The sequence below is a fragment of the Myxine glutinosa genome, chromosome 10 (genome assembly GCF_964187855.1).
Source record: "Myxine glutinosa chromosome 10, kmMyxGlut1.1, whole genome shotgun sequence".
NCBI lineage: Eukaryota > Metazoa > Chordata > Myxini > Myxiniformes > Myxinidae > Myxine > Myxine glutinosa.
In genome coordinates, this window is record NC_136270.1 from 16,862,672 (window position 1) to 16,888,821 (window position 26,150).

The 26,150-nt window shown below is 43.0% G+C and overlaps 1 protein-coding gene across 1 annotated transcript in view; it reads right to left on the reverse strand.

The window, feature by feature from the left end:
* Positions 1-7,988: 7,988 nt before the first annotated feature.
* Positions 7,989-26,150, reverse strand: part of TTF1 (transcription termination factor 1) — a 33,328-nt gene continuing 15,166 nt past the window's right edge. The window contains exons 6-9 of the mRNA XM_068126955.2: positions 24,989-25,078; positions 15,171-15,236; positions 12,277-12,362; positions 7,989-9,128 (exon numbers count right to left, since the gene is read on the reverse strand). Of these exons, the coding sequence (XP_067983056.2) occupies positions 8,914-9,128; positions 12,277-12,362; positions 15,171-15,236; positions 24,989-25,078 (457 nt within the window). The 3' untranslated portion in view covers positions 7,989-8,913. The remainder of the gene's footprint in view (positions 9,129-12,276; positions 12,363-15,170; positions 15,237-24,988; positions 25,079-26,150) is intronic.

The following is a 26,150-nucleotide window of genomic DNA, read 5'->3' on the forward strand; positions in this document are numbered from 1 at the left end:
ATCTGTCATTGACAAACACAACTTGTGATGCATATTTATGTCTGCTCATAATGACGGCGAACACCTTCGATGCGGTCTCCCCAGGTGTAGGAAATTCCATCAGCCTTTTCCCTGTCTTCTACCGATGGCGTAGACAAACGCCATATAAATCCCATGTCCAGGATCGCCGTGTACTTGTCTGGTGTTGGTTCCAACGCATGTAGCTTGAATTTTTCTACCAACTTAGATTTTTGCACTTTTTTCATGGTGCCGTTGATATTGAATATTGGCAGACATTCATCTGTGACTCGGTACGACATTATCTCTGACAAGGTGAAATTTTCGGTGTCATTTTCAGCAAGTGAGACAACTGCTGCCATCGCTCTGTTCTCCATTGCGTCTGACTTCATGATGCGCTCGCCAGTCTTGACTGAAGGTGGGTTGCTGAAGTTCCGTCTCAAATTCCTGTGAATGGTTGCATGGAAAGGTTTGTTGCTGCTGAACATTCTGTCTTCACAGAATGCCTTCAAGCATTTCTCGCCATCGGTGTGGACCGATTCAAAATCTTGAATGAGGTCATCAGAAGCTACCATTCCAGACTGTAGTGACTTCAAGACCTTGTTTTCTTCATTGAAAGGGTCACAGCCGAATTCAGTGATGCAGTTGTTAATATCTTGTACAGTTTGTTCGTCTTCCTTCATGCGAGTGGGAGCATTTTCACTGTGATGTCGTTTTGATTCTGATGTGCTGGCAAGATCATGCAGTGAGGATCGGACTCTATTAACATTGTTAGCATTTCGGGAATGTGACAGCAGCATCTTTTCGTTCTTCAAAATTTTGAGCCAGCCAGCTTTCATCTTTGAACCCTTGTTCATTGTCATCTCGATCCAGAGATCCAATGGCAAACATGAGTAAGGCTTTCCCGACATGGATTGAGCAAATAAGCCATCTCGCATGTATTGTGCTACATCCTCTGGGAGGGATTCCATTTCCAGCCAATACTCAACCAACCACCGTCCATATTTATCGTTGTCATAAATCTGGATCCATGGTAGCATTAAACGTAATGTCGACTTGAATTGTTCCCAGTTCTGGATTCTCAACGCATGCAGATTCATCATCAATATTTCAGTCATCTCCATAAATGTGATCCAGTACTTTGCCATTGAACCACCGGACTCCTCAATTCTATTGAACTCATCTGCCACCAATGAAATAACCTCTTGGTTGGCTTCCAGAAGTGCATAACATTCCTGCCGTTCTTCTGCTGTTGAGGAAGGATTCCGCAGGACAGTCAAGTGAGCTTCAAGTTCATCTGAGATGCTTCCCCCATTGCAGAGTCGTCATCCTCCATATCAAGGTCACGCTGAGGTTTTGAAGACTTTAGACGGGAAATGAGCTGTTTCAGTAGGCTGCTTGTTTCGTCCTCATTGAGTAAATCGTCAATGTGAGGTGGCCAGATCATTGGCGATACTTTTGCTGCTTCAGCTCTAATTCGTTGCGCTACAATTGAGACGAGTTGGTCATCAGTTGCACCTAGGCAATTTACAGCAGCTTCTATGTATGTTCCACCAGCTGACGTGTCAAAAACCATTGAGCTCTTGTTTTTTGTAACTCTTTCGTGGAAACCAATTTGGTCGCTGAATTCCGTTTGGAGCATAGATTTTATTGTGCTAGACTTCACAGTGTTCACAGTCATGCCAAAGTTCACCAGCATTTGCGTGTAGTCTTGTAGAAGGCTCTGTAGTGTTCGGAGTTCATGTCTTTCAAAAATTACAGTGCGCACATGTTTGAAAAACATTTGACGTACTTCTGCCAGTCGTACATTGTGCATGTGCAAATGTTGATCATTATAATCATGGACTTTGATGTATTTCGTCCAACATGACCGATGGTAGCGGATACTCTGTGGCAAATGGATCTGACGTGGAATCAATCAGTGTCAAAATGCGATCCCGCATATTCTCGTCGTCCAGATGGACTGTGTGACCTTTGAAGACATGCCATGCATCCATTTGTTGCATGATGTGCCACTTGTCCCGTCCAGGGTGTTTCAGGTCTTCTCCCTTCATACACCAAATACACAAATGTTTGTCTTGTATAATACCGGTTTGTGATCGTGATTGTCTCTGAGCGCAATATGGTCCAGGTGCTTCGTCAGCTACATCATCGCTGCGAGAGATTTCTGTTTCAAAACATTTCTTTTGTCGCTTTAGTGCCTGCTCCAATTTATAGTTACTGGCCAGTTGAACTTTACACAGTTTGTGGAAATATATTCCAGCTGGTCCATTGTGCCATGGCACTGCATCAAAGACTTGACCGTATTTGTCCAATCCTCTCCATCGTTCTGCTTGTTGTTGGAGATGCTGCCAGGCTTCTGGGCTTAAGCTACTCTTTTCCTCATCACAATGCTTATGACAGAGGATACACTCACTGGAGCTTGATAGTCCTGGAGGCTGGTCCTCATCTTCACTCTTTCTCTTCTTTCCTTGAATGGGTGGTGTCGCCATGGTATACTCTGCAATGAAAAATAAAACCTATTACTTACTGTACATACCGTACATCAGACAGCATGATATGAATGATGTTAATACTTAACTGAACTTAAATATTGAACAGGACAGATCTTTATCTCTTAAAGAAAGGGACGTAACTAATATTTTAACTATTATTAGTTGAATATACTTAACTGTAATGCCTTGATCCATTGTCCACCCTGGTACTCCCTGGAAATTAATACTAACAACTACCTGTGAACAAATACCTGTGAAACTTAATCAAACCATCTTGTAGATAAGGCAGCAATCTCGGTTCGTTACCTGCTCAAAAAGTCATTCATAGTAACAATAAGGTTATAAATGAAAACACTAGTCATGTAAAACTGTATTTAGACGCCAGCGATGAATCTATGGTATGCACAATTATGAACATATACAATACATGGTTTTTTGCAGCGGCCATCTTGGATTTTGGTCAACATTAATCATTTAATATCATTTTAAGTCACAATATCACTTGACTGATGTAAGATGCAAGATCTGGGCCCAGAAAAACCCACATATGGACACCCAATATGTATATGTAGCATTCACGTAGGCGGAAATATGCCCGATTTCGCGGTTTTGGCGGACATCTTGGATTTTGTCCTCTGGCCGAGTTAGCCCGCATTTAAAAAAAAGATACCCAAGCTTATTTTTTTATATATATTTTTATCTTTCAAAATCAACCTTCAAACCTTGATCACGGGAAAATGGTCACGAACTCTATTGGGAGCTCCCCTACTATATATAATATTACAACAACAGACAAACTAGTTTTGGCCATGAAGGCTCGACAAGATCAGACATTTGAGAGACTCAAATATGATTTGGCTACTGGTACATGGCTGACAGACAAAATGCCCAAATGGCACAGTAAATGTAGAAACTGGTACACGAATGAAAAGTTACAAACTTGCTGAAAAGAAGAACATTGGAAGCAGTGATGCTGAAGACTTGAACCAGCCTGGGTGCAGTACCTCTTCCCAGCATTCAAGGTTAACCAAAATTCAAGGTTAATGCCAGTGGTGGAGACGTCGATGTCGTCAACTTTATTGGCAAACACAAGTGCAGTAAAGTACCCCCATATTTATTCAATGAAGATGGAACCATGAGGGCTGCAGGTACAAAGGCTAGTCTAGTGAAAACACTGAAGGAGGAGACTCAAGTGACCAGTGCTGATATTCGGCCACAAGGAGACTGGAAGACGAGAGTAGTGGTTGATGCAATGCATGCCATACGCCATTGGTCCTTCAAGAAAAATGAGACATTTGGAAACATTGCTGATCGCTACAAGGAGCAGCTGCTGAAAGATGTGCCTGCTGGCACAGAGATCATACATTTCTGCTGCGACCGATACAGTGAACAAAGCCTCAAATCAGCAGAACAGCAACACAGGTATGGCCAATCCAGGCAAGCAAAGGTGTTTGCGGTCAGTGAGCAGTACAAAGCCCCTGACCCACAGGAATTCTTCTCTGTGTCAGCTAACAAAGCAGCCCTTCTGAGTTTCTTGTGTGAGACATGGAGCAAGAGTGAACAGCTAAATCCAGCACTGGGCTCAACTCGCCTTTACTTAGGTGGAGGCTTCAATGAAGAAACCAAGAGCATGCTGGTCACTGAGGGGTCAGCCACCGACATCACTGCCTTGGAGTCTACACAGCAGGAGGCTGATACCAGAGTAATGCTTCATGCTATTTATAGTGTCCAGAATGAAGGTGTTGACAGGGTGGTCATTCATGGCAATGACACAGATATAATCATCATTTGTATCTACTATGCTGCCAGCATTCTGTAAGATCTTCCTGAACTGTGGGTAAGAACTGCTGCAGAGACATATCTGCCCATACACCAAATGGCTAGGTCACTAGGACCTTCGAAATGTCGTGCACTTCCCTTCATCCACAGCCTGAGTGGAAGGGATACGACCAGCTACCCATTCTTCACTGGCAAAAAGACCTGGTTGAACCGTAGCTATACCACAGACATAACTGAGCTCGAACACTTTGGTGAGCAAGGTCAGAACCGCAACCAGATCACATCAGACCTCATCAACCAGGCACGCAAACTTGTCATTGCTGTGTACACTAACAGATCTGATGACTTTGAGGACTGCGATCTTGGAAAGCTTAGAGCCTATAAATTCCTGATCAACAGGTCAACCATGCTGAAACTACTCCCACCAACAGAACATACATTCCTTCTACATCTACAGCGTGCAGCTCTTGCAACTATTATAGATAAGACTGCACATGTGGCCAAGCCTCAGCTTCCCCCATTTGTGGATTATGGTTGGGCTCTGGAGGATGGGAAACTAGTTCCAGTCCTGTCAACTCAATCAGCCTGGCCACAGACAAAGGCTGTTGCATGTGGCTGCACCAAAGGCTGCAACAGGAACTGTTCCTGTGCCAGGAAGAACGTGGCCTGTTACATTGTATGTCGTTGCCAGGGATCAGCCACCAAGTACAGCCGAGTGAAATACATTGCAGCATGTGACAGCAGTGACTCAAACAGTGACAATTAACTGTATACCATCAGCTGTTCACATGGACACTTGTATTGCAGCATTAGATTGAGTGGTAGACCTGTTCATAGCATGCAACATTGGGGCGTGTATCACTGACATGAATTTTACAAATATTTGCCTCAGCCATTTGGCTTGCATTCCAAACTGTGAAGCACATGCAGTCGTTCATTTCTCATGTAATCTGTTCTTGGTAACTAGTACCTTTCTGTACCATTATTGTTCTTACAACAACAGTAAACTACTGTGTATTGTTCTTGTAGATTTTCTGTGTCATGGTCGCCTTAAAATAATATATTAACATGTAATAAATATTAGGCCTAGTACATGGTATAAAACACATCATATCACTCTGAAACCATCATGAATAGATTCCCTGACCTTGAAAACCAGAGAAACAAAGTATTACACATGAAAATAAGATAACAATTGACGACAATATGGAGATTTACAAATATGGCGACCATCTTGGACGCCATCTTGAATTGCACAGTTACAGTAGCCTGTTGGAAAGGTTGTCCACCTGGAAGTTGTTGCTGGGGGTCTAAGGAATCCAACCATATACAAGAACCTTTTATAGCAGACCGTGTCTGTTTTCAGAAAAAATGGGGGGTTTGCCCCCTGGGTAGAGAGGGAAGCACACAAGCACAACATTTGAGAGCAGAGACATCGGGAGATCTGTGGGATGGAGAGGGCTTGGGGGGAGGAGGAACGGGAAGGGGGGTGGGAGAGGTATAAAACACATTGACACTGCTAGAACTTTCAGGAAAGAAGTTGGAATTTCAAAAGAGTGGATCTGACGTGAATTAACAGAGGTAGAAAATATCAAGGTTTTGGATGGGGGAAGACAAGAGATGGTGGAGATACAAGCATGATTCCACATTGACAGTGATATCATGGTACTCATATTTAAGCACACATTTGACGGTTTTTTTTTTTGGTTTTTTTTTGTTTTTGTATACAAGATCGAGGCTCGTGAAATAGCGAACATTAATCACACAGAAAGACAAACAGACAAACCGACACATGAAACAAATAACATCGGGAGCGGTAGACAAAATGGGGAGAGAGGGGGAAGGACACAAACACAACATTTGAGAGCAGGGACCGATAAACATGGAGACATCGAGAGATCTGTGGGAGGGAGAGGGCTTTGGGGGGGAGGCATGGGAAAGGGGGTGGGGGGTGGGAGAGGTATAAAACATATGGACACTGCCAGGACTTCCAGGAAAGAAGTTAGAATTTCAAACAAGGTGGATCTGGGGTGAATTAGTGGGGGTAGAAAAGATCAAGGTTTTGGATGGGGGAAGATAAGAGATGGTGGTGAACAGCTGTTTTAAAGACCTGGAGGGAGGAGTGGGATTGAAGGGAGTGTGGGAGTTTGTTCCAGAGGCGGGAGAAAAGAGGAATGAAAGAGTGAAGGTGAGCAGAGAGCCGAGATTTCGGCAGTTTAACCATCAGAGGGTTGCTGGCAGATCTTGTGCGACCTGTAGGAATATTTGGGGGGTCAGAGCACAGAGAGAGCTGGGGGAGCAAGGCCGGAGAGGAGTCGGTAGAAGACAGAAAGACCACCTACCTGCCTGCGGTGAGTGAGTGAAAGGCCCTCAGAGATAGCTTCATCGCGGGAGATTCCAATGGTTCTGAAAGCTTTGGATTCAACAGCGTGAAGCCGAGCTCGGTGTGAGGCAGGAGCACCAGCCCATAGGGGAGAACAGTATTCCATTGAGCTGCGGATGAAAGCCTTGTATGTGGTGAGGAGCTCAGGTGTGCCTAGGAAGGACTTCGCACGATGGAGGATGCCCAGTCAGCGACTGGCTTTGGAGGCCAGCTTGGAAATGTGGTTTTCCCAAGAAAGATCATGGCAGATAGTGAGACCCAAAAGCTTGAGCGACAGAACTTCTTGGAGAGGATTGTTGAGAAAGTAGTCCAGTCGCCGACTGGGCATCGCCGATGGGAGGGTTGTCCAGTCGATCTTTTCGGAGAGACATAGTAAGTGTGAGATTTGTCAGGATTGAAAGACATGTTCCACTTGTTTGACCAGTCTGTGATTTTGTCCAGGTCTTCAGAGAGTGAGGAGGCTGCAGACTGCCGATCTGAGGGAAGAGGAATGGAGCGGCAGAGAGTGGAGTCATCAGCAAAGAGATAGAGAGGATTTTCCAGACAGTCGGAGAGATCATTGATAAAGACCAGAAAAAGCACAGGGCCCAGTACACTGCCTTGGGGAACTCCAGCCTGAACAGGAAGGGGAGATGAGAGAAATCCATTCAGGGCCACACGTTGACTACGACCAGAGAGGACTACGACCTCACGTTGTTGTTGTTGTTGTTGTTGTTTAGCCCCGGACAGTTCTCTCAAACAAGCCCGTGGCATGGAGACAGCTGATCAATCTCCCAGGTGTGACCCAGAGATTCCCTACATCCAGGATAGTGTACCCCGCCTTCAAGATGGCAGGGCCACGACGGAGTTGGAGAGAGAGAGCCACACACAGAGACAAGAGGGAAAGGGCTGGCCATTGGGACCGATCGGCACTCTGACCATGACCAAGCTGCCCTGACGAATCCAGGCGGCCAGGAATAATGGGGAAGGTATGGCCCCAATGCACAACCGCCGTGAAGAGGCGTCCCTGATAGTTGCTTGACCAAGTTGTTCCAGCAAGGCTGTCAGGCCAATTTTGACAGCTTAGGGATGGTTCAAGCACTACTCTGATTGGCCATATCGGTGCTGTGTAAAGTAGAGGTGAGCATGGCCACAGGAGGGCACGCTTTCATTATAGGACTGATTGAAACCAGTGGATGCAGAGCCTGGAGAATGCATCACTTCCCAGCACTCTCTGATGGAAGGTAGACACCAACTCAAACTGAGAATGTGGGACAGGGCTTTGGGTCATCATTAGCACGTTGGGAAAATTTAAAGTGAATAACCTAACAACAAAGCACAAAGAAAACAAACGGTGAGAATCACATATTTCAGATTTAATTTTGAAAACGAATGGTATAAAGAAGTCATTTGAATGAATTCATATTTGGTGGACACATCTCTGTCCCAAGCAAAGGCTGTGATAATTCCAGTGTAAAAAAATAAATTTGAAAGTACACATTATTGAAGGTTAGCTTTTAGTTTATGCAAAATTATTCTAGTACAAATTGAATTGTGTAATAATTTCTAAAAACAATATATAAAAATCCGACAGACATTATGGGGCTGATATGTAGATCAGTGACAAAAAAAATCTCAATTTAATCCATTTTAAATTCAGGCTGTAACAAAACAAAATGTGAAGTCAAGGGGTGTGAATACTTCCTGAAGGCACTGTAAATCTTACGAGACTGTGAATTAAATGTTGTTTCGTCGTTATTTATTTTTCAATGTTCAATTTATGCATCACAAAGATGAAAATAAATTTCGGATCATTAACACAATTAGGCCACTCGCAATCACGTGAGTGTGGCTTTTCCACGGTTTCCACGGGGCATATCCCATGAGATGTAAATAGCTAAATTCCCATGATATATTTAACTGTCATTTGCATAATATTGTTGAAGTCATATTTTACATTAAGCGGAATTTCCGCGGTTACCTGCTTCTGATACACAATACATCTCATGCTCATTGATTTATCATTTTAGTTTTCTTTCTTTACCAGAAGATAAACCTCTCTACTTTTGATAATGGAAACATTCTTCAGAAATTTATCAGTTTGACTATGATAGTGCTCGTTAACCTCTGTTTGAAGAAAACTTTAATCATAACACAAGCCGTGATAACAGGAACAAAGTACATGATAACATGACACTTTGTTCTTGTTATCATGTGCACAGGAACAAAGGAGGAATGAGAACTTAAAATTGGTGAAAATTCACAACGTTTCCCTGCAGCTTACGAAGACACGACGACTTCTTCATCTGCTTCAGGTTCTTTGACAGAAGCTTCTAAAGTAGAAAATAGTTTATGTAACAGGCCCTGCAACGTCTGCACAGGTACATCATCTTGTTCAGGTGAAACGCAAGCAGGATGGAGCTTTTTCAAATCGAGTCTTTCCTGCTGCTTCTGAAGTTTGGGCAGCACATGCTTATTCAGATAATCAGTGAGTTCTGGTGGAATATCACATACAGGGAGAGATGCGTGTAATCATACAGTGGGACAAAATATGAAACAGCTTTTGTTTAAAAAATGCTAATAAATAGGGAAGGTATAGCACTTGAAAAACAGAAACAAAAAACGAATATGAAAAAAGACAATTATGTACATCTTGCTTCAGTCTTCTCAAATGCAACTTGTCCTTACAGCACAGTGAACCTGAAATAATTCAGGCACAATGTGCTATTGATGCCACAATATTCAGGCACAATACGTTATTGAGCCAGGGTAAAGCTGCCAGCAAGTAATAGATTACACTAGACAAAACAAATTTGCTACCGAGGAAAATGTATGTGTCTTAGACCAATTTGAGTATGCCGATTTTGAATCTGAAATCAGAATTACCCCAACATGTACGATTTTTAGTTACTGGGAAAAAAAATGGAAATCCAATGTCACGTATTTTGAGTGTTCTTTTTGATGCTGTATATACTTCATTATTATAATAATATTATATTTCAGATTGATATGAATAGACAAACGTGTCTGAACAGTGCAGACTGCTTTTGCTATGTATGTGACAAGTATACGCCTCTTACCCAACGGAAAAATAACCAATCGTTTCAAGGTCGCATACAAGCACTACTTCAGTGGCAATGTGGGTGACCAAGACAAGAAGTGGATGGGCACCACACATATTTGCACTGTTTGTACCACCGGACTGACACTGGTTTAATGGAACCACAAATTTATTTTTATTGGACCACAAATTCAGGATTTATCGTCCGATCTAATCTTCCAGTCAAAGCTGAACCCACTGGAGCTGGCTGCATGGGAGGCATTCAAACTGGTAGTCCACAATTGCTTGGGGAATTGCAGAATAGCCCACTTTGCTGAGTTCGTTCAAAATATGATAAAAGCCTTTGATGAAATGAGTTACCGTGCATCACTGAAGTTGTATTTTCTTCATTCACACTTGGACTTCTTCCCAGCCAACCTTGGTGATGTGAGCGATGAGCATGGTGAGAGGTTCCATCAATATATTGTTACGTTTGTGGGGGGGTAGGCAATACCTTAGTCCAGGTAGAATTGCATAGCTAGTGTTTGTTTTTTTTTGTATACTGAATCGAGGCTCGTGAAAGAGCTAACATTTACTTCACAAACAAATCAACCAGACAAACAAAACACACAAAAAGCGGGAGCGGAAAACAAGATGGGGAGAGAAGGTGAAGCACACAAACACAACATTTGAGAGCAGGGAGATGTGTGGAAGGGAGAGGGCTTGGGGGGAGGAGGCATGGGAAGGAGTGGTGGGGGTGGAGGGAGAAGTATAAAACACAAGGACACCAATGACTTCCAGGACAGAAGTTGGTATTTCAAAAAAGTGGAATTGGGGTGAAATTAGCGGGGGTAGAAAAGATCTTTCTTTTTTTTTGTATACTCCGACTGTCGTGAAGAAACCCTATGTATCATAAGTAGGGATCCGGTGCACCGTATGTCGTGCAAGAGCGTATCTTCGTTCCCATCACGAGGGGTGGGGTTATGTTAATCAGTTAGGGATTATGGGTAATTAATCCCCTGTATGTAATGGCCTCTGTTATTTTTCCTCTGTTCCTAAGGACACCAGCAGCACACACACAAAGCCAGGAAATTGCGCATTTATAACACTAAATTAAACCAACCGGAAACAGGACATTAAGCGCTACCGCTGATACCACCGACCTGGTGATCACAAAGGCCGGCAAGGTCCGCAAGGCCACGCCCCAAAAAGCAGTGATTGGTCCGGGATTGATTGGAGCAAGGACTGCTAAGATGGGACTATTGGATTGGTGGAGCAGACACGGATGACGTCAGAGCCTTGAGTATAAAAGAACACTCTCCCCGACATTTTGGTTTCTTGAGCGAGGCACATTCATTGAGACACCACAATTTTATCCCTCTTGGCTTGCTCTGATTTTCGGGATTGGACAACGAACGGTCGAAGTTCACGAGTATTCTTGCTCTCTCTTGACTGCCTCTGGACTTCCTCTCATCTTCTGGCTTTGGCGGTGAACTGTCACGATTGATATCTTGCTCTGCTTCGGGAGTTCATCGCGAGTGGTCCGAGTTCATAGCGCTCCCTGCGCGAGGGGAATTCATTGACGAACGGGTGCGGCTTGCTGACTTCGCGCTCGGCGGCAAGAGACGCGGACTGCACAGGAGGCCTAGTTCCAGCTCGTGGCAGCGCAGCCTGTGGTTCCCGCGCAAGGACGGGGAGGCCTGTGACGAACCGGAACAATTCCTGACGAGGTTCAAGAGCCGCTCAGACCTAAGTGCCCACAAATGAACGCATTTATTTTCACAGTTATTTTTCCCTTTGTCTGTAATCGAGTCTGTGTGGGGACGTCCCGGTTAGGAATCATAGTTTTTTATTGTGCATTCTTTGTTACCGGCATTCTTCAATAAAGCGGGTTTGAATGTACATTTTAATTCCGAGTCGGTTTGAGTTCATTGATTATCCAGGTGCGAAGACGTCGGGTGGAAGCCGTCCAGGTAAGTTTGTCATCCTCCTTTGCCTCGCGAGTAAAGGTCTGCCATTGGATTGAACGCCTTGGAGTTAAAGCTCGTTTGGTCATCTTTGTCGCCCTGTGGTGTTCACTCCAGGGCAGACACACGACAATATTAACACAATAAATCAGCACATTGAGGTGCGTTTCAACCCCAACATGATGGGGTGGACTACTGCTGGTTTCTTCAGAGACAAACCACTGCTAGTCAGAAGTGTAAAAGCAAGTGCTTAAATAATTTTAAACAGTTAATGCATACTTTATAGTTTATACAATGTTTGTATGTTGTTCAATGTGCCTCAGTTTATGGTTAACAGTTACTGTCCATCATATGATGTGTTGATATTGTGCAATATGCCTGCTTTTTTAATAAACACTTTAAAATGTCATTTTTCTGTAACTGAAAATCATGACGTGCTGAGTCATTTCTGACTTCAGATTTGGAATGAAATTAATAAAGTTCAAATTAATAAATGTTCAAATTAATAAAGGGCACCAACATTTTATTTAGTAGCAGAAAAGTTATTTTTTGGTGTCCAGTGTTATCGATAGATCGAGCACACTGACAACTATTTGGACACAGCCATGCTTTTTGGGTGTAATGTCAAGGAAATACCTCCAAATGATTTATGTCGCCACAAAGGCACGTGAAGCTCTTTCAACTTGAAAAACTGCCGCTGAAGAAAGCGAGCTGGTATCTCACTGCAGGTGAGAAATAAAACAAACAATTTGGAAAAGACATACTCATAAAAGGATACAAAACTCATAAAAGAGCTGAAACTCAAGTTATTATCTCTTTTGGATCATGGCTAGCAGGCCAACCGTGATTGCAATTCCAAACATACATGCTGACCTGGACACAGACACGTGCACACACATGCACAAACACAAACACAAACACACACACACACACACACACACACACACACACACACACACTGAGGGGAGGTGGCGTGTGCCTGGGACACAAAGGACTGAGGGCCACGTCAAATATAAGTTTTGAAGGCAGAGAAGACCAAGCCAAAAACGGCAGCTTCAATGGGAAGGAGGATCGTGCCTGAGGTGCCCATATCATGCTGTTTGATGTGTTTGTGACAAGGCCTGGCCCTCCAGCATAGCACGACTTGTTAACCTCATGCTGCCGGGAGCGAAGGGCTGAGCTTTTGCAACCCCATTTTGCTAAGTTCCACGTGCTGAGGACGAGAGATCAATTTTCGTGGGATTGAGGACCGTGCAAAATACGGCTACAATGGGAGCGAGAACCGAGCAGAGGACGACAGCTTTAGTGAGGCCAAGGGTCGCAAAGTAGCGCCCAGAGTTGCGCTGATCTACGTGTTTGGGACAGGGCCTGGCATCCTGGCCTTGCCTTGCAGCTTGCTGGGTTTTGCCGACTCCATCCAGTCAAGGAAGAATGAGACCAATATACAGTGCATTCAGAAAGTATTCAGACCCCTTCACTTTTTTCACATTTTGTTATGTTGCAGCCTTATGCTGAAATCGTTTGAATTCATTTTTTTCCCTCATCAATCTACACTCAATACCCCATAATGACAAAGAGAAAACAGGATTTTAGAAAGTTTTGCAAATTTATTAAAAAGAAAAAACTGAAATATCACATTGCCATAAGTATTCATACCCTTTGCAGTGACACTTGAAATTTAGCTGAGGTGCCTCCGATTTCTCTTGATCATCTTTGAGATGTTTCTACACCTTGATTGGAGTCCACCTGTGGTAAATTCAATTGATTGGACATGATTTGGAAAGGTACACACCTGTCTATATAAGGTCTCCCAGCTGACAATACATATCGGAGCAAAAACCAAGCCATGAGGTCGAAGGAACTGCTTGCAGAGCTCAGAGACAGGATTGTGTCGAGGCACAGATCTGGGGAAGCCTACAAAAAAAATCTCTGCTGCATTGAAGGTTCCCAAGAGCACAGTGGCCTCCATAATTCTTAAATGGAAGAAGTTTGGAATAACAAGGACTCTTCCTAGAGCTGGCCGCCCGGCCAAACTGAGCAATCGGGGGAGAAGGGCCTTGGTAAGAGAGGTGACCAAGAACCCGATGGTCACTGGCTGAGCTCCAGAGATCCTGTGGAGATGGGAGAAACTTCCAGAAGGACAACCATCACTGCAACACTCCACCGATCTGGGCTTTATGGCAGAGTGGCCAGACGGAAGCCTCTCCTCAGTGAAAGACACATGAAAGCCCGCTTGGAGTTTGCAAAAAAGCACCTAAAGGACTCTCAGACTGTGAGAAACAAGATTCTGTGGTCTGATGAAACCAAGATTGAACTGTTTGGCTTCCGTCTGGCCACTCTGCCATAAAGCCCAGATCGGTGGAGTGTTGCAGTCACATCACCTTTCCAAGGCTAACTGCTCTATCATGTTCATTCACCCTTTGTTTCAAATCCTTCCAGTTTCACCAATGTAGAATTGGTCACAGTTGAACTACTCCGGATTGTCACCAGTTGATATTGTGTCCTTTAGTTTTGAAATGACATTACAGATGGTGTGTAAAGGCTTGTTGGCTACACCAATTTCTCTAAAGTTTGACGCTCGCACCTTCACACCGTAACTTGAGCCTTCTCAGCGTTGTGAAGTCGACTATCCCCATAAAGCACATTTAAGATGGATTACAAAGCAAACAAGAAAAGAGCAATCAGAGATTGCAGACCCTCACCAGGACATGTTTTTAGTGTTTTTTAAGGCTTTTGTGTTCAAATAAATATAGCGGCCAAACCACGTGACCGATGACGTCATCTTTTTTTTTCTCCACCAATTTATCTCTAGATGATGCTCAAGAAATTTCATCTTGATCGGATGAAGTTTTGTACTTCTCGAATTATGATGTAATAATGGAGGCACCTCTGACATCATCATTAACATATGTTATTCCCCATGGAGTGTTCTTTACAATGAGCCATGTCTCAATTTTTTCTATTCAGTGCTTTCGGAGATATAGAGGTGCAAAGTTTTTCGATTTTTCCAAGATGGTGCTCGTATAACGTGGCATATGACGTCATAATTATCATAAAAAAATTATACAGGAGGAGGTGCACCTATGGTGAAAATTTCCTGTCAATCAGACCAACGGTTGCAGAGAAAATCACGTTTATCCTGTGCGGACAAACAAACAAACAAACAGACAGACAAACACAGACAAACGGACTCAAATCCAATACCCTCTCCTCTGGCGAGGATAATAACATCAAAAAGGATTTTAAGGGAAAAGCAGTTCAATACGAACATTACGGAGGGAAGATGACAGGTTTCTATATAAATGTCAATGCAGAATCCTACATCACAATTCAATTACCCACTCTTATGCTAAAAATAACTATCTCCAAGCTATACAATCTTAACCGCTAAAATCCATTTACACAATATTATGTAGCAGATGTACCTGAGAGCAACACTTCCTCTCCTTGAGTTTACATCTTTTGTTCAACCTGTTTCATCACCTTTCTTCCTATCCATGTGCTTCGTATTACAAACTATGATAACTCACCACATTTCATGGCTGACAGCTTCCCATTTCAGATGTGCTTCATCAGCAACACCTTGGTTGTGGAGGCTAAAAGACAAACGTTAAAACAAAAGCATTCAAAAGTGTGGGTGATTTAGTCAGCAATTATTTTGTGCGCACAACACAACAAAATAATGTGAATGATATCAATTTCTCAAGTGTAAATCAGAAGGAAAATGACAATTATAACATTATACTATGTTGCAAGTCATATTAATCAATTATGCAAGCAAAATGATTTACGTATAATATTATAATTTATTAGAATGCAAGACCCTTGGGACACACGGACGCAGGCACGCCCGGGATTGAGCTCCTTTTATATATAGATGATTGGGTACTTCTTTTTTTTCTTTGTGTACAAGATCGAGGCTCGTGTAAGAGCTAACATTAATCACATAAAAACAAACTGACACATAAAACATAAGATAAAGGGAGCGGGAGACAAGATGGGGAGAGAGAGGGAATCACACAAGTACAACATCAGAGAACAGGGACATCGGGAGATCTGTGGGAGGGAGAGGGCTTGGGGGAGAGGGCATGGGAAGGGGGGTGGGGGTGGGAGAGGTAGAAAACACATTGACACTGCTAGGACTTCCAGGAAAGAAGCCGGTATTTCAAAAAAGTGGATCTGGGGTGAATTAGCGGGGGTAGAAAAGATCAAGGTTTTGGATGATGGTTTGGATGGGGGTAAGAGATGGTGGTGAACAGCTGTTTTAAAGACCTGGAGGGAGGAGTGGGATTGAAGAGAGTGAGGGGGTTTGTTCCAGAGGTGGGAGAAAAGAGGAATGAAAGAGTGAGGGTGAGCAGAGAGTCTAGATTTTGGCAGTTTAACCAAAAGAGGGTTGCTGGCAGATCTTGTGCGACCTGGAGGAATATTTGCGGGACAGGGCACAGACAGAGCTGGGGGAGCAAGGCCGGAGAGGAGTCGGTAGAAGACAGAAAGACCACCAACCTGCCTGCGGTGAGTGAGTGAAAGGCCCTCGGAGTTAGCTTCATCGTGGGAGATTCCAATGATTCTGAAAGCTTTGGTTTCAACAGCGTGAAGCCGAGCTAGGTGTGAGGCAGGAGCACCGGCCCAGAGGGGGGAACAGTATTCCATTGAGCTGCGGATGAAAACCTTGTATGTGGTGCGGAGCTCAGAAGTGCTCAGAAAGAACTTCGCACGACGGAGGATGCCCAGTCGGCGCCTGGCTTTGGAGGCCAGCTTGGAAATGTGGTTTTCCCAGGAAAGATAGTGAGACCCAAAAGCTTGAGTGACAGAACTTCTTAGAAAGGATTGTTCAGAAAGTAGATGGGAGGGTTGTCCAGTCGGTCTTTTCGGAGAGACAGAGTGAGAATGTGAGATTTGTCAGGATTGAAAGACATGTTCCACTTGTTTGACCAGTCTGTGATTTTGTCCAGGTCTGCAGAGAGTGAGGAGGCTGCAGACTGCCGACCTGAAGGATGAGGTATGGAGCGGCAGAGTGGAGTCATCAGCAAAGAGATAGAGAGGATTTTCCAGACAGTCAGAGAGATCAATGATTATGCAGAAGGTTAGTCAAAAGCAAAGCACACTCAGCAGCATTGTGGTTTGAGCATCCCCTCTGAGTGTGGTAGGTCGGCGGCTCGACTTCAACCCCGGACAATTCGTACCCAAGACTAAAACAATGACCGTACGTGCTTCTTTGCACTTGATAATCAGCACTTCCAGGATATAACACTGTGTTTGAGAAGCTAATGCCCCAAAGGTAAAGGCTGTGATTGGTTGACATCAAGTCCTGTGACTCTATCTTTGTGTGTATGTGATTCATGTTGTGCGACAGCTCTTCCATGACATTAGAGTCCAAAAAAAAAAAGAAAAAAAAAAAAAAAAAAGTATAAATCAAGGGTACTTGACATTATGACTTCATTTTTATGAAAACACCTCTTCACATGCTTTTGAGTCTTGTCAAAAGGGCTGACATCATAGTCTAGATTCTCCGTTCCTGGGTTCAAATCTCAACCCAACCATAAACTACCATCCTCCTGTTTCATAGGCATGGCTCGGCATCAATGTGTGGACCGTCTCTTGGATGGACGTTAAACTGGACGTACTGTATACAAGCACTAGGTAGTGGATGTTAAAGATCCTACAGTGTCCTACGAGAAGAGTAGGCAAGCTATCGCCGGCACCCTGAACAAATTACTAATCCCTAATCTAGAACTCTACCAGCTGCATCAGCAGCACCGCCGTGTTCCCAGCAAGAACTGATGCTAACCTAAAGCCACATGCTGCAAAGGTACGAATGAATGAAGTTTTAACAACTAACACCAAAATCTTGATTCATGATAACATCATGTGTTCTTTGCATATGCAGTTTAACAATCTATATCCAATTAACCATTGGATATAGATTGGTTGAGGTTCAGCACGTTTCACATAGGTTGAGGAAGCGTGACTACGTCTATTAATTACGTACTATTTGATTGTACCTTTTAAACCTTCAGACCCTTGAGACTGCTGAGACCTCTTGACGATTTATACCTTTAGATCCCTTTGACCTTCACATTATTTAGACCCCTCAGACCTTCACATCCTTTAGTTTAGACCCTTCTAGACCTTTAGACCCCTCGAGACCCTATAGACCCATTAAAACCCTTTCAACCGCTTAGACCCTAACTACTATTGGAACATACCCTTTCGACCCCTATAGACCCGATGGAAACCCCTTAGAGTTAGACATTTACACCCTTTAGATTCATCAGACCTACGTACCCATGTTAGACTCCCTTAGACCCCCTTCGGACCTTTACTCCCTTTGGACTGCAAAAACCACTTGACCCTTTTGACCACTTCGACATCTTAAAACTCCTTACAACCTTTATACTCGTTTAGTCCCTGTAGACCTTTATAGATAAGATTAGACACTTTGACACCTTTAGACTCCTAACTACTATTGGAACATACATTTTCGACCTTTAGAACCCATAAGACACATATACAGTGCCCTCCATACGTATTGGAACAGTGAAGTAAAATTTGTTATTATTGCTACATCAAAAAGAAATTTGGTTTTGAGATCAAAAGATGAATATGAGGCAAGCGTTCCAAAGGTCCTCTTTTATTTCTTGGCATTTCTATGGATATATGTTTTACCATTATAGATTATATAGTTATATATATAGTTTATATATATAGATTATATATTATATAGTTTAAAAACATTGCCTCAAACAGGGAACCATGATTGTCATGGGGCCCGCAAGGCTAACCCCCGCTCTAGCGGGGAAAATGGCCTTAAAACGATCATTCATTCATTCATTCATTCATTATAGAACAATAGCACTTTTTATGTTCATTGCCCCCATTTTAGGTCAGCATAAGTATTGGAATAAATGACTGACAGGTGTTTCTTATTGCATTGATCCTTCACACATAAAAGAGCTGTGAATGCCTAGTATTGGTTTTAGCATTTGCTTTTCCCTTGGGTGTCTGCCTTTGGAGTCAGTAGGCATAAACCAACATGAAGAGCAGAGAACTGTCTATGAAAGAAAAGGAAGCAATTTGGAAGCTGATAGAAAAAAATAATTAATTTAGAACCATAGAACAACAAGCGTTACGCCTAGGTCCCCCGTCGATGAAGTGATGCAAGTTGACAAAGTGGACGACGCAAGGCGGCCATCTTGGATTTTGACGTGGCGACCCAATTTCCAATAGCGTTCTTCCTTATGCGTAGATACACCCACACACCAGATTAGAAGTTAGTAGTTCGTTTATTTTTCAAGATATTTCGCTCACAAGGTTCAGACATATATATGGTGGCGGCCATCTTGGATTTTGACGTGGCGACCCAATTTTCAATCGGGTTCTTCCATATGCCTAGTTGCACCCACACACCAAATTAGAATTCGGTCCTTCGCTTACGCACGCACGTCCGCACGGACGCACACACGGACGGACGGACGCACACACGGGCGGAGGGGAAAACCATTGTCCCCCTTTCGCTCCGCGGTGCGACGGGGGACAAAAATTGGGCATAGCAAATAAAACAATTTGGAATATCTTGACAAAGAAACCACTAGTGAGCTTGGAAATGGACAACGGCTAGGTCGGCCAAGGAAAACAACTGCAGTTGATGACAGAAAAATCATTATAGCTGTGAAGAAGAACGCTAAAATAACTGTCAGTGACATCACCAACAACCTCCAGAGTGCAAAGGTGAAAGTATCACAATCTACCATTCACAGAAGACTTTCACAGCAGAATTACAGTCTGCACAGCAACATGCAAACCTCTCATCAGCACCAAAAATAGAAAGACCAGATTAGAATTTGCGAAAAAGTAGAGGTAAACTGGTAGAGTTCTGGAACATAATTTTATGGACAGATGAGACCAAGATAAACCTTTACCAAAGCAATGGAAAAGCGAAAGTGTGGAGAAAGGATGGAACTGCAGATGATCCAAAGCATACTACCTCATGTGTGAAGCATGTTGGAGGTAGTATCATGGTGGAGACTCCCTCTGTCACTGGCTCATTCAGCAGAATGAATTCAGAAATGTACAGAAACATTTTGTTTGGCTATGGACAAGGAAATGCCTCCAAACTCATTGGGCTTTGATTCACCATGCAGCAAGACAATGATCCAAAACACACTGTCAATGCAACCAAGGAGTTCATCAGGGGAAAAAGTAGAAGGTTTTGGACTGGCTAAGTCAATCTCCTGATTGGAATGGAATGGAATGGAGCATGCATTTCACCTGCTGAAGAGTAGACTGAAGTCAAACAGAAACTTTCCTGCCCCCCCCCCCCCCCCTCCCCAAAAAACAACAACTGAAAATGGCTGCATAAACGGCTTGGCAGAGCATCTCAAAGGAAGATACCAAGAGTTTGGTGAGGTCAATGGGTCACAGGCTTGATGCAGTTATTACATGCAAGGGATATGCGACCAAATACTAACTATTATACTATTTTAATTTACTTTAAGTTAATCTGTTAAATTTACTTTAAGTTAAGCAGGTTCTCCTCAAGGATTTGACTGTATTTGGCTCCATTCATTGCTCCCTCTAGCCTTACAAGTCTCTCAGTCCCTGCCACTGAAAAGCATCCCCAGAGCATGATGCTGCCACCACCATGCTACACGTAAGGATGGTGTTAGATGGGCGATGAGCTGTGCTTGGTTTCCCTCAGACATAGCGCTTTGCATTCAAGCCAAATAGTTAAATTTTCGTCTCATCAGACCACAGAATATTTTTCTACATGCTCTGAGTCTTTCACATGCCTTCTTTCCAAACTCCATGTGTGCTGTCACATGCCTTTTTCTCAGGAGTGGCTTCCGTCTGGCCACTTGCCCATAAAGTCTAGGTTTATGTAGTGCTGCAGAGATTGTTGTACTTCCGGCAGGTTCTCCAATCTCAGCAAAGGAATTCTGTAGTTCTGTCAGAGTGGTCATTGGGTTCTTGGTCACCTCCCTGACCAAGGTCATTCTTGCCCAGTTGCTCAGTTTTGACGGACGGCCAGCTTTAGGAAGAGTCTGGGTAGTTCCATATTCTATCCATTTCCTAATTATGGAGCTCACTGTGCTCTTGGGAACTCTCAACACTCTAGAAATTGTTTTATACACTTCCCCAGATCTATGTCTCCTCACAATTCTATCTTGCTCTACAGACAGTTCCTCGGAATGCATGATAGAGTTTCTGCTCTGCCATGCACTGTCAACTGTGGGACATTATATAGAAAGGTGTGTTTCTTTTTAAATCATGCCCAATCAATTGGATCGCCCACAGGTGGACTCCAATCAAGTTTTAGATACATTTCAAGGATGATTAAAGGAGATTGGATGCACCTGAGCTCAATTTGGAGTGTCATAGCAAATGGGTTGAATACTTATTGACTCAATAAATTTCAGCTTTTCATTATTAATTAAATCGTAAAAGATTTCTTTTAAAAACGTCCACTGACATTATGGCCTGTTATATTTAGATAAGTGACAAAAAAATCTCAATTTAATCCATTTTAAATTCAGGCAGTAACACAACAAAATGTGAAAAAGTCAAGGGGTGTGAATACTTTCTGAAGGCACTGTAGATCAAGATGGCTAGACAAACTGAAATTAGCAACGGAGGAGAAGGCAACGGAGACGAAGGGATGCAAATCAATGACCTCAAGGAGGCAGTGAAGGACTGGTGTAGCTGGTAGGTGAAGAACTGGAGTGTCACCAGGAGTCGGTCACAATTCGGCGGCACACGGTGATCATAATTTTGAGAAGGTTCCATTATATTATGAAGAAGATAAAGGAAGATGATTTGTAATACCAGCTATAGCTTGCTATTGCTCTTGTTCATCTGTACTTCCTTGGTACAACTGGGCCTCCAAAGGCAGCTGCCAAATGGGTATCCTCCATCGTATGAAGTCTTTCCTCAGAAATTCTGAACTTTTAGAAACTTCAATGCCTTCAAGCTTCATCCACAGCTCGGAGTACTCTGTTCTCTCCTTTGGGCTGGCGCCCTTGCCCGATACCTGCACATCTCAATGTCGTGGAGACAGAAGCCCTCAAAATAATTGGAATTTCCTGCAACAAAGCCGAGTCTAAGATTTGGCAGGGCACACACGGTCTCTGCCAGTAACCCTCTTCTGGTGAAATTCCCAAACTCCAGACTCAATGTTCACCACTCCTCATTTGTTCCTCTTTCTTCTCACATATGGAAACAAATTCCTCTATCTGGTCCATGTCATTCTCTCCAGGGCTTCAAGATAGCTATTCACTACCACATCAGGTCATCCCTCATCCATACCCACAGGCTATTTTATGCTCATTAACCCTCCCCAAGCATACCTCTTCCCTTCAAGGCTATTATGTTCAACCCACCTATGCTCCCCCACCCCCCACGAATCTCCCTCTCCTTAGTATTGCTGATCCATTTCAGTTTCATCCAAGTTTCAGTTTCATCCTTTTTCAGCTTGTATCCAACTTCTTCAGGTCCTCGTGCTCATCGTCCTCATCGTCCTCTTCATCCTCCTCCAAATGTCCCTCTACATTGCTGCTGGTGTGTCCCCCCTTTCCACCATTCACGACTGTATCTGTATCTACACTGTACAAATGCCTAAACAATGGGGCTATTTATGCACAGTGGTTGGGGGTTTGGGGGGAGGGAGAAGGAACAGAGGTATTCTAATTCATACAGTGGGCTTGATTGACCAACATTACCACATGCATATGGTCTAAAATCTTTTTTAAACTTTGTAGATTTGGGGCATTCTTTTCATTTTCACGGAGGAGGTTTCACCATGCCCTTGTTCTGCTCAATTCTGTGTTCTAGCTTTTCCATGAGCCTTAGACTTTGTCTACAAAGTAAATGAACACGTTTTCAGGTTTTAAAGGGTGGAACTTTTGGTGACCTTTTAAATCTGACATTTCAGTGAATCTCCACAACCTCCATCAATGCTTAATCTTTGTCATCTATTTTTGAATATGCTTAGGTGCTTATAATTAAGAACATATTTTTTATTAAGGACAAACTAACACGAATGACACCGAGATGAATATAATATTTCTAAACACAATTGGCTTACTTTTTTTTTTTTTTTTTTAACACAATTAGCTTACTTAGATGTTGGGCACACAGTTACAGCTAACAAGGTGTGACCTCAGCTGATAGATTTGTGGCACAATGACTTTACCTATTATGAGTGACAAGAGTGAAAATACAAGAAATATTACAACATGAATGACCATACTGTGGTCACAACCTGTGACAAAGTCCGGTAACGGGATGATTGGGAAACGCGCATTTAAAGCACTCTTAAACGATAAACAGCGCAATTTGGAAACTCACATTTAATACTCTATTAAAAGATCAACTTGGCACCTCTCATCCATGTCATCCTCTCCACAGTTATAATAATAATAATAATAATAATGCATTTATTTTATATAGCGCTTTTCACGGAGCCCAAAGACGCTTTGACAGAGAGCAAAACATAATGCATAGCAAAACATAAAAACAATTGCAAAAAACAAGAATCAATAGGGAAATATTCAAAGCAAAAAGGAGGGAGAAGGAGAAGAGATAGTCAGGGGTTAAATGCTGTGGGTTAAATGTTGAATGCAGTGTAAAATGTATTTCTATTATAAATCAAAATGCATTTGAATATTTGACTATACTGCCAATAAATTTGCCAGTATTTTTAAAATAAAAGATAATTTTGTGGTAATGTGTTTGACAGAAATCTCCCACTCGTCATGCATGAGCCCAAACATGAAGCACACTTTCGCGCGTAGAACACTTGCGCGCGCAGACCCGGAAGTTTGTTAGCTAGGCTAGCACTAGCCCAGCGGCAGTGACCGAATCGCCATGGCAGAGTCAGGAAAACGTAAAGCTAAGCGCAAATATGAAGAGGAGCACAGGGCATTTTTGCCTGAATGGGAGGAATTGTATTTTTTTACGGAGCGAAATGGGAAACCCTTGTGCTTGATTTGCCAGACTGCACTGTCGCATTTTAAAGCTTCAAACCTGGAGCGCCATTTCACCTCACTCCATGATAACGTGGCCCGGGATTTTCCCAAAGGCAGAGAACTTCGCAAGCACAAGGTAAATGCATTGAAACGTCAGTCAGAGAAGCAGACTCAGTTTTTTCGGAAATTAGCGAAGCACTCAGAGACGGTCACATTAGCATCATATCAGTTGGCATGGAACATTGCTCGAGCTAAAAAGCCATACAGTGAAGAGGAATTCGTGAAAACGTGTCTCAGAGATGTTGTTGCCATCCTCACTCCTGAAAATGACAGTTTGAAGTGTTCTGTGTCAGACCTGCAGCTGTCACGGCACACCGTTGAACAGAGAATATCAGGTATTAACAACTCCATTGAAACACAGTTGTATCAGAACAAGCTGATTTATCACACAATGAATGATGAATGATCGTTTTAAGGCCATTTTCCCCGCTAGAGCGGGGGTTAGCCTTGCGGGCACCATGACAATCATGGTTCCCTGTTTGAGGCAATGTTTTTATGGCTGGATGCCCTTCCTGACGCCAACCCTTGGTCGCCTCTTACGATGCGCAGGGATACAGTGTACCTATTCTATCTAAACCGGGGTACACACCGGGATATGTCCCTTGTACCTATTCTAAATCGGGGTACACACCAGGATCATTCATCCCAGCAAGCTGGTACTCAATTTGCCGACCTCGGAAGGATGACAGGCTGAGTCAACCCCCCTGGCGTTAATTCAGCGATCGACTGGAATTCGATTATCACACAGTTACAGATTATTTAACCCCAATATGGGGCCGTTCAAAAATTACATAACTATTTTTTTAGGGAGGCAAGCAGGCTTGGTTAAACCTAACTAATAATTTTTATTCGACATATTATTTAATTTTTCGGGGTCCCTCATCGTGAGTAACACTCGACCCAAACAAAAGCCAATGGAAATCTTATGCAACCAAGCCGGGCAGTGCATAATCAGCAGAGGCCTAAATGACTAATGTCTTAGGCCCACTGGAAAACCAAGATGGCGACCATATTGTTTCATCTTGGTGCCATGGTGGGTGGAATCAAGCGACAAATTTGGGTAGGATCCGACAGCTGTCTGGCCAATGGGTGCAAATTTGAAAAATCGACCCCCAGCAAGAACCACAACAACAACCACCGGAGCTCTTGTAGACCTGCGACATGTAACATGTAAAAAAAGGGTTGGTTAAAAACTGACCACAACCATAGAGACAGTTAAAAAAGTTATATTAAAGTAAAACCAAAATTCAGATCAAGGTAGAAAACATGCTTTTATATTAAAGGCAGGTAAGGTCCCAGGATAGGCAGAATAAGTTTGTACCCACACAGTGATGAATCTAATCGATGATGCAGGCAAATGCCAACGTTGTTCTGCAGGTGCAATGCGACCAAGAGTCCACGACACCATTTCCAGCCTGTACGGTAACAAGCACACTGCTGTAAAACCTATCATCATACTTCAAAGTACTACGTAGTATAGTCTTATTCTCATATACACAGTATCTGGTATATGCAGGGTCGCTTAGGTTGTATAATTTATGGGAACGCTGCTATGTCGTCAACGTATATCAGGACATAGTCCGAGAGCCCATGCTTTTAATTACACTCTCGAGCACAAAAGGTTTGACCTATCCAGGGTATAAATGGTGATGGTCTTATACACGAATGTGAATTCGTGCATGTCCCGAGGTAGACTCAAGGGGTCCTGGCCCCTTTAAAAAAGGGCACAAAAATCGATCTTGATAAGAGTTGTGTGCACAAGGGTATAGTTCACACCACATGATAGATCTCAGCATCCTGTTAAAAAAATGTGTATTATAAGAACGTATTACTGTAGATCGAAAGGGTTCAAGAACGGCCCTAATCAGCATTAATTGGTGTTCTAATTAGACTTTCGAGCCCAAGCATGAATTAAATGGCAAAATATCCCCCAATCTCATAACAGTTAGAATCTACCACGAAAGAAGGATTTCACTTCAACCGAAACTGATCAGGAAGCTTCCGTTTTTCAATTCAACCTTGCACAACTGGTACAAGATCGGGATGCATGTAAGGGGTCAAAGGTCTTCAATCCCTTCGGTCTGCATAAACACGTTCTTAAAACACTATACCCGTGTAAAAATTTGGCCGCCTTTTATGTTCGGAAAAAGTCTGTTAACTAGTTACCAAGAAGGGCTTCTTGATCAGTTTCGGTCGAAGGGAAATTGTTCCTACGTAACCGATTCCGACTGATATGAGATCGGAGGATATTTTGCCATCAATTTCATGCTTGGGCTCAAAAGTCTAATTAGAACTTAAATTATGGATGTCCTGAACCCCTTCAGTCTACAATAATACATTCTTATGATGCATATTTTTGAACAGGATGCCGAGATATATCATGTGGTGAGAAGTATATCCTTGTACACAAAACTCTAATTTATCAAGACCGATTTTGGCACTCTTTTTCACGGCACCAGGACCCTTTGAGTCTACCTTGGGACATGC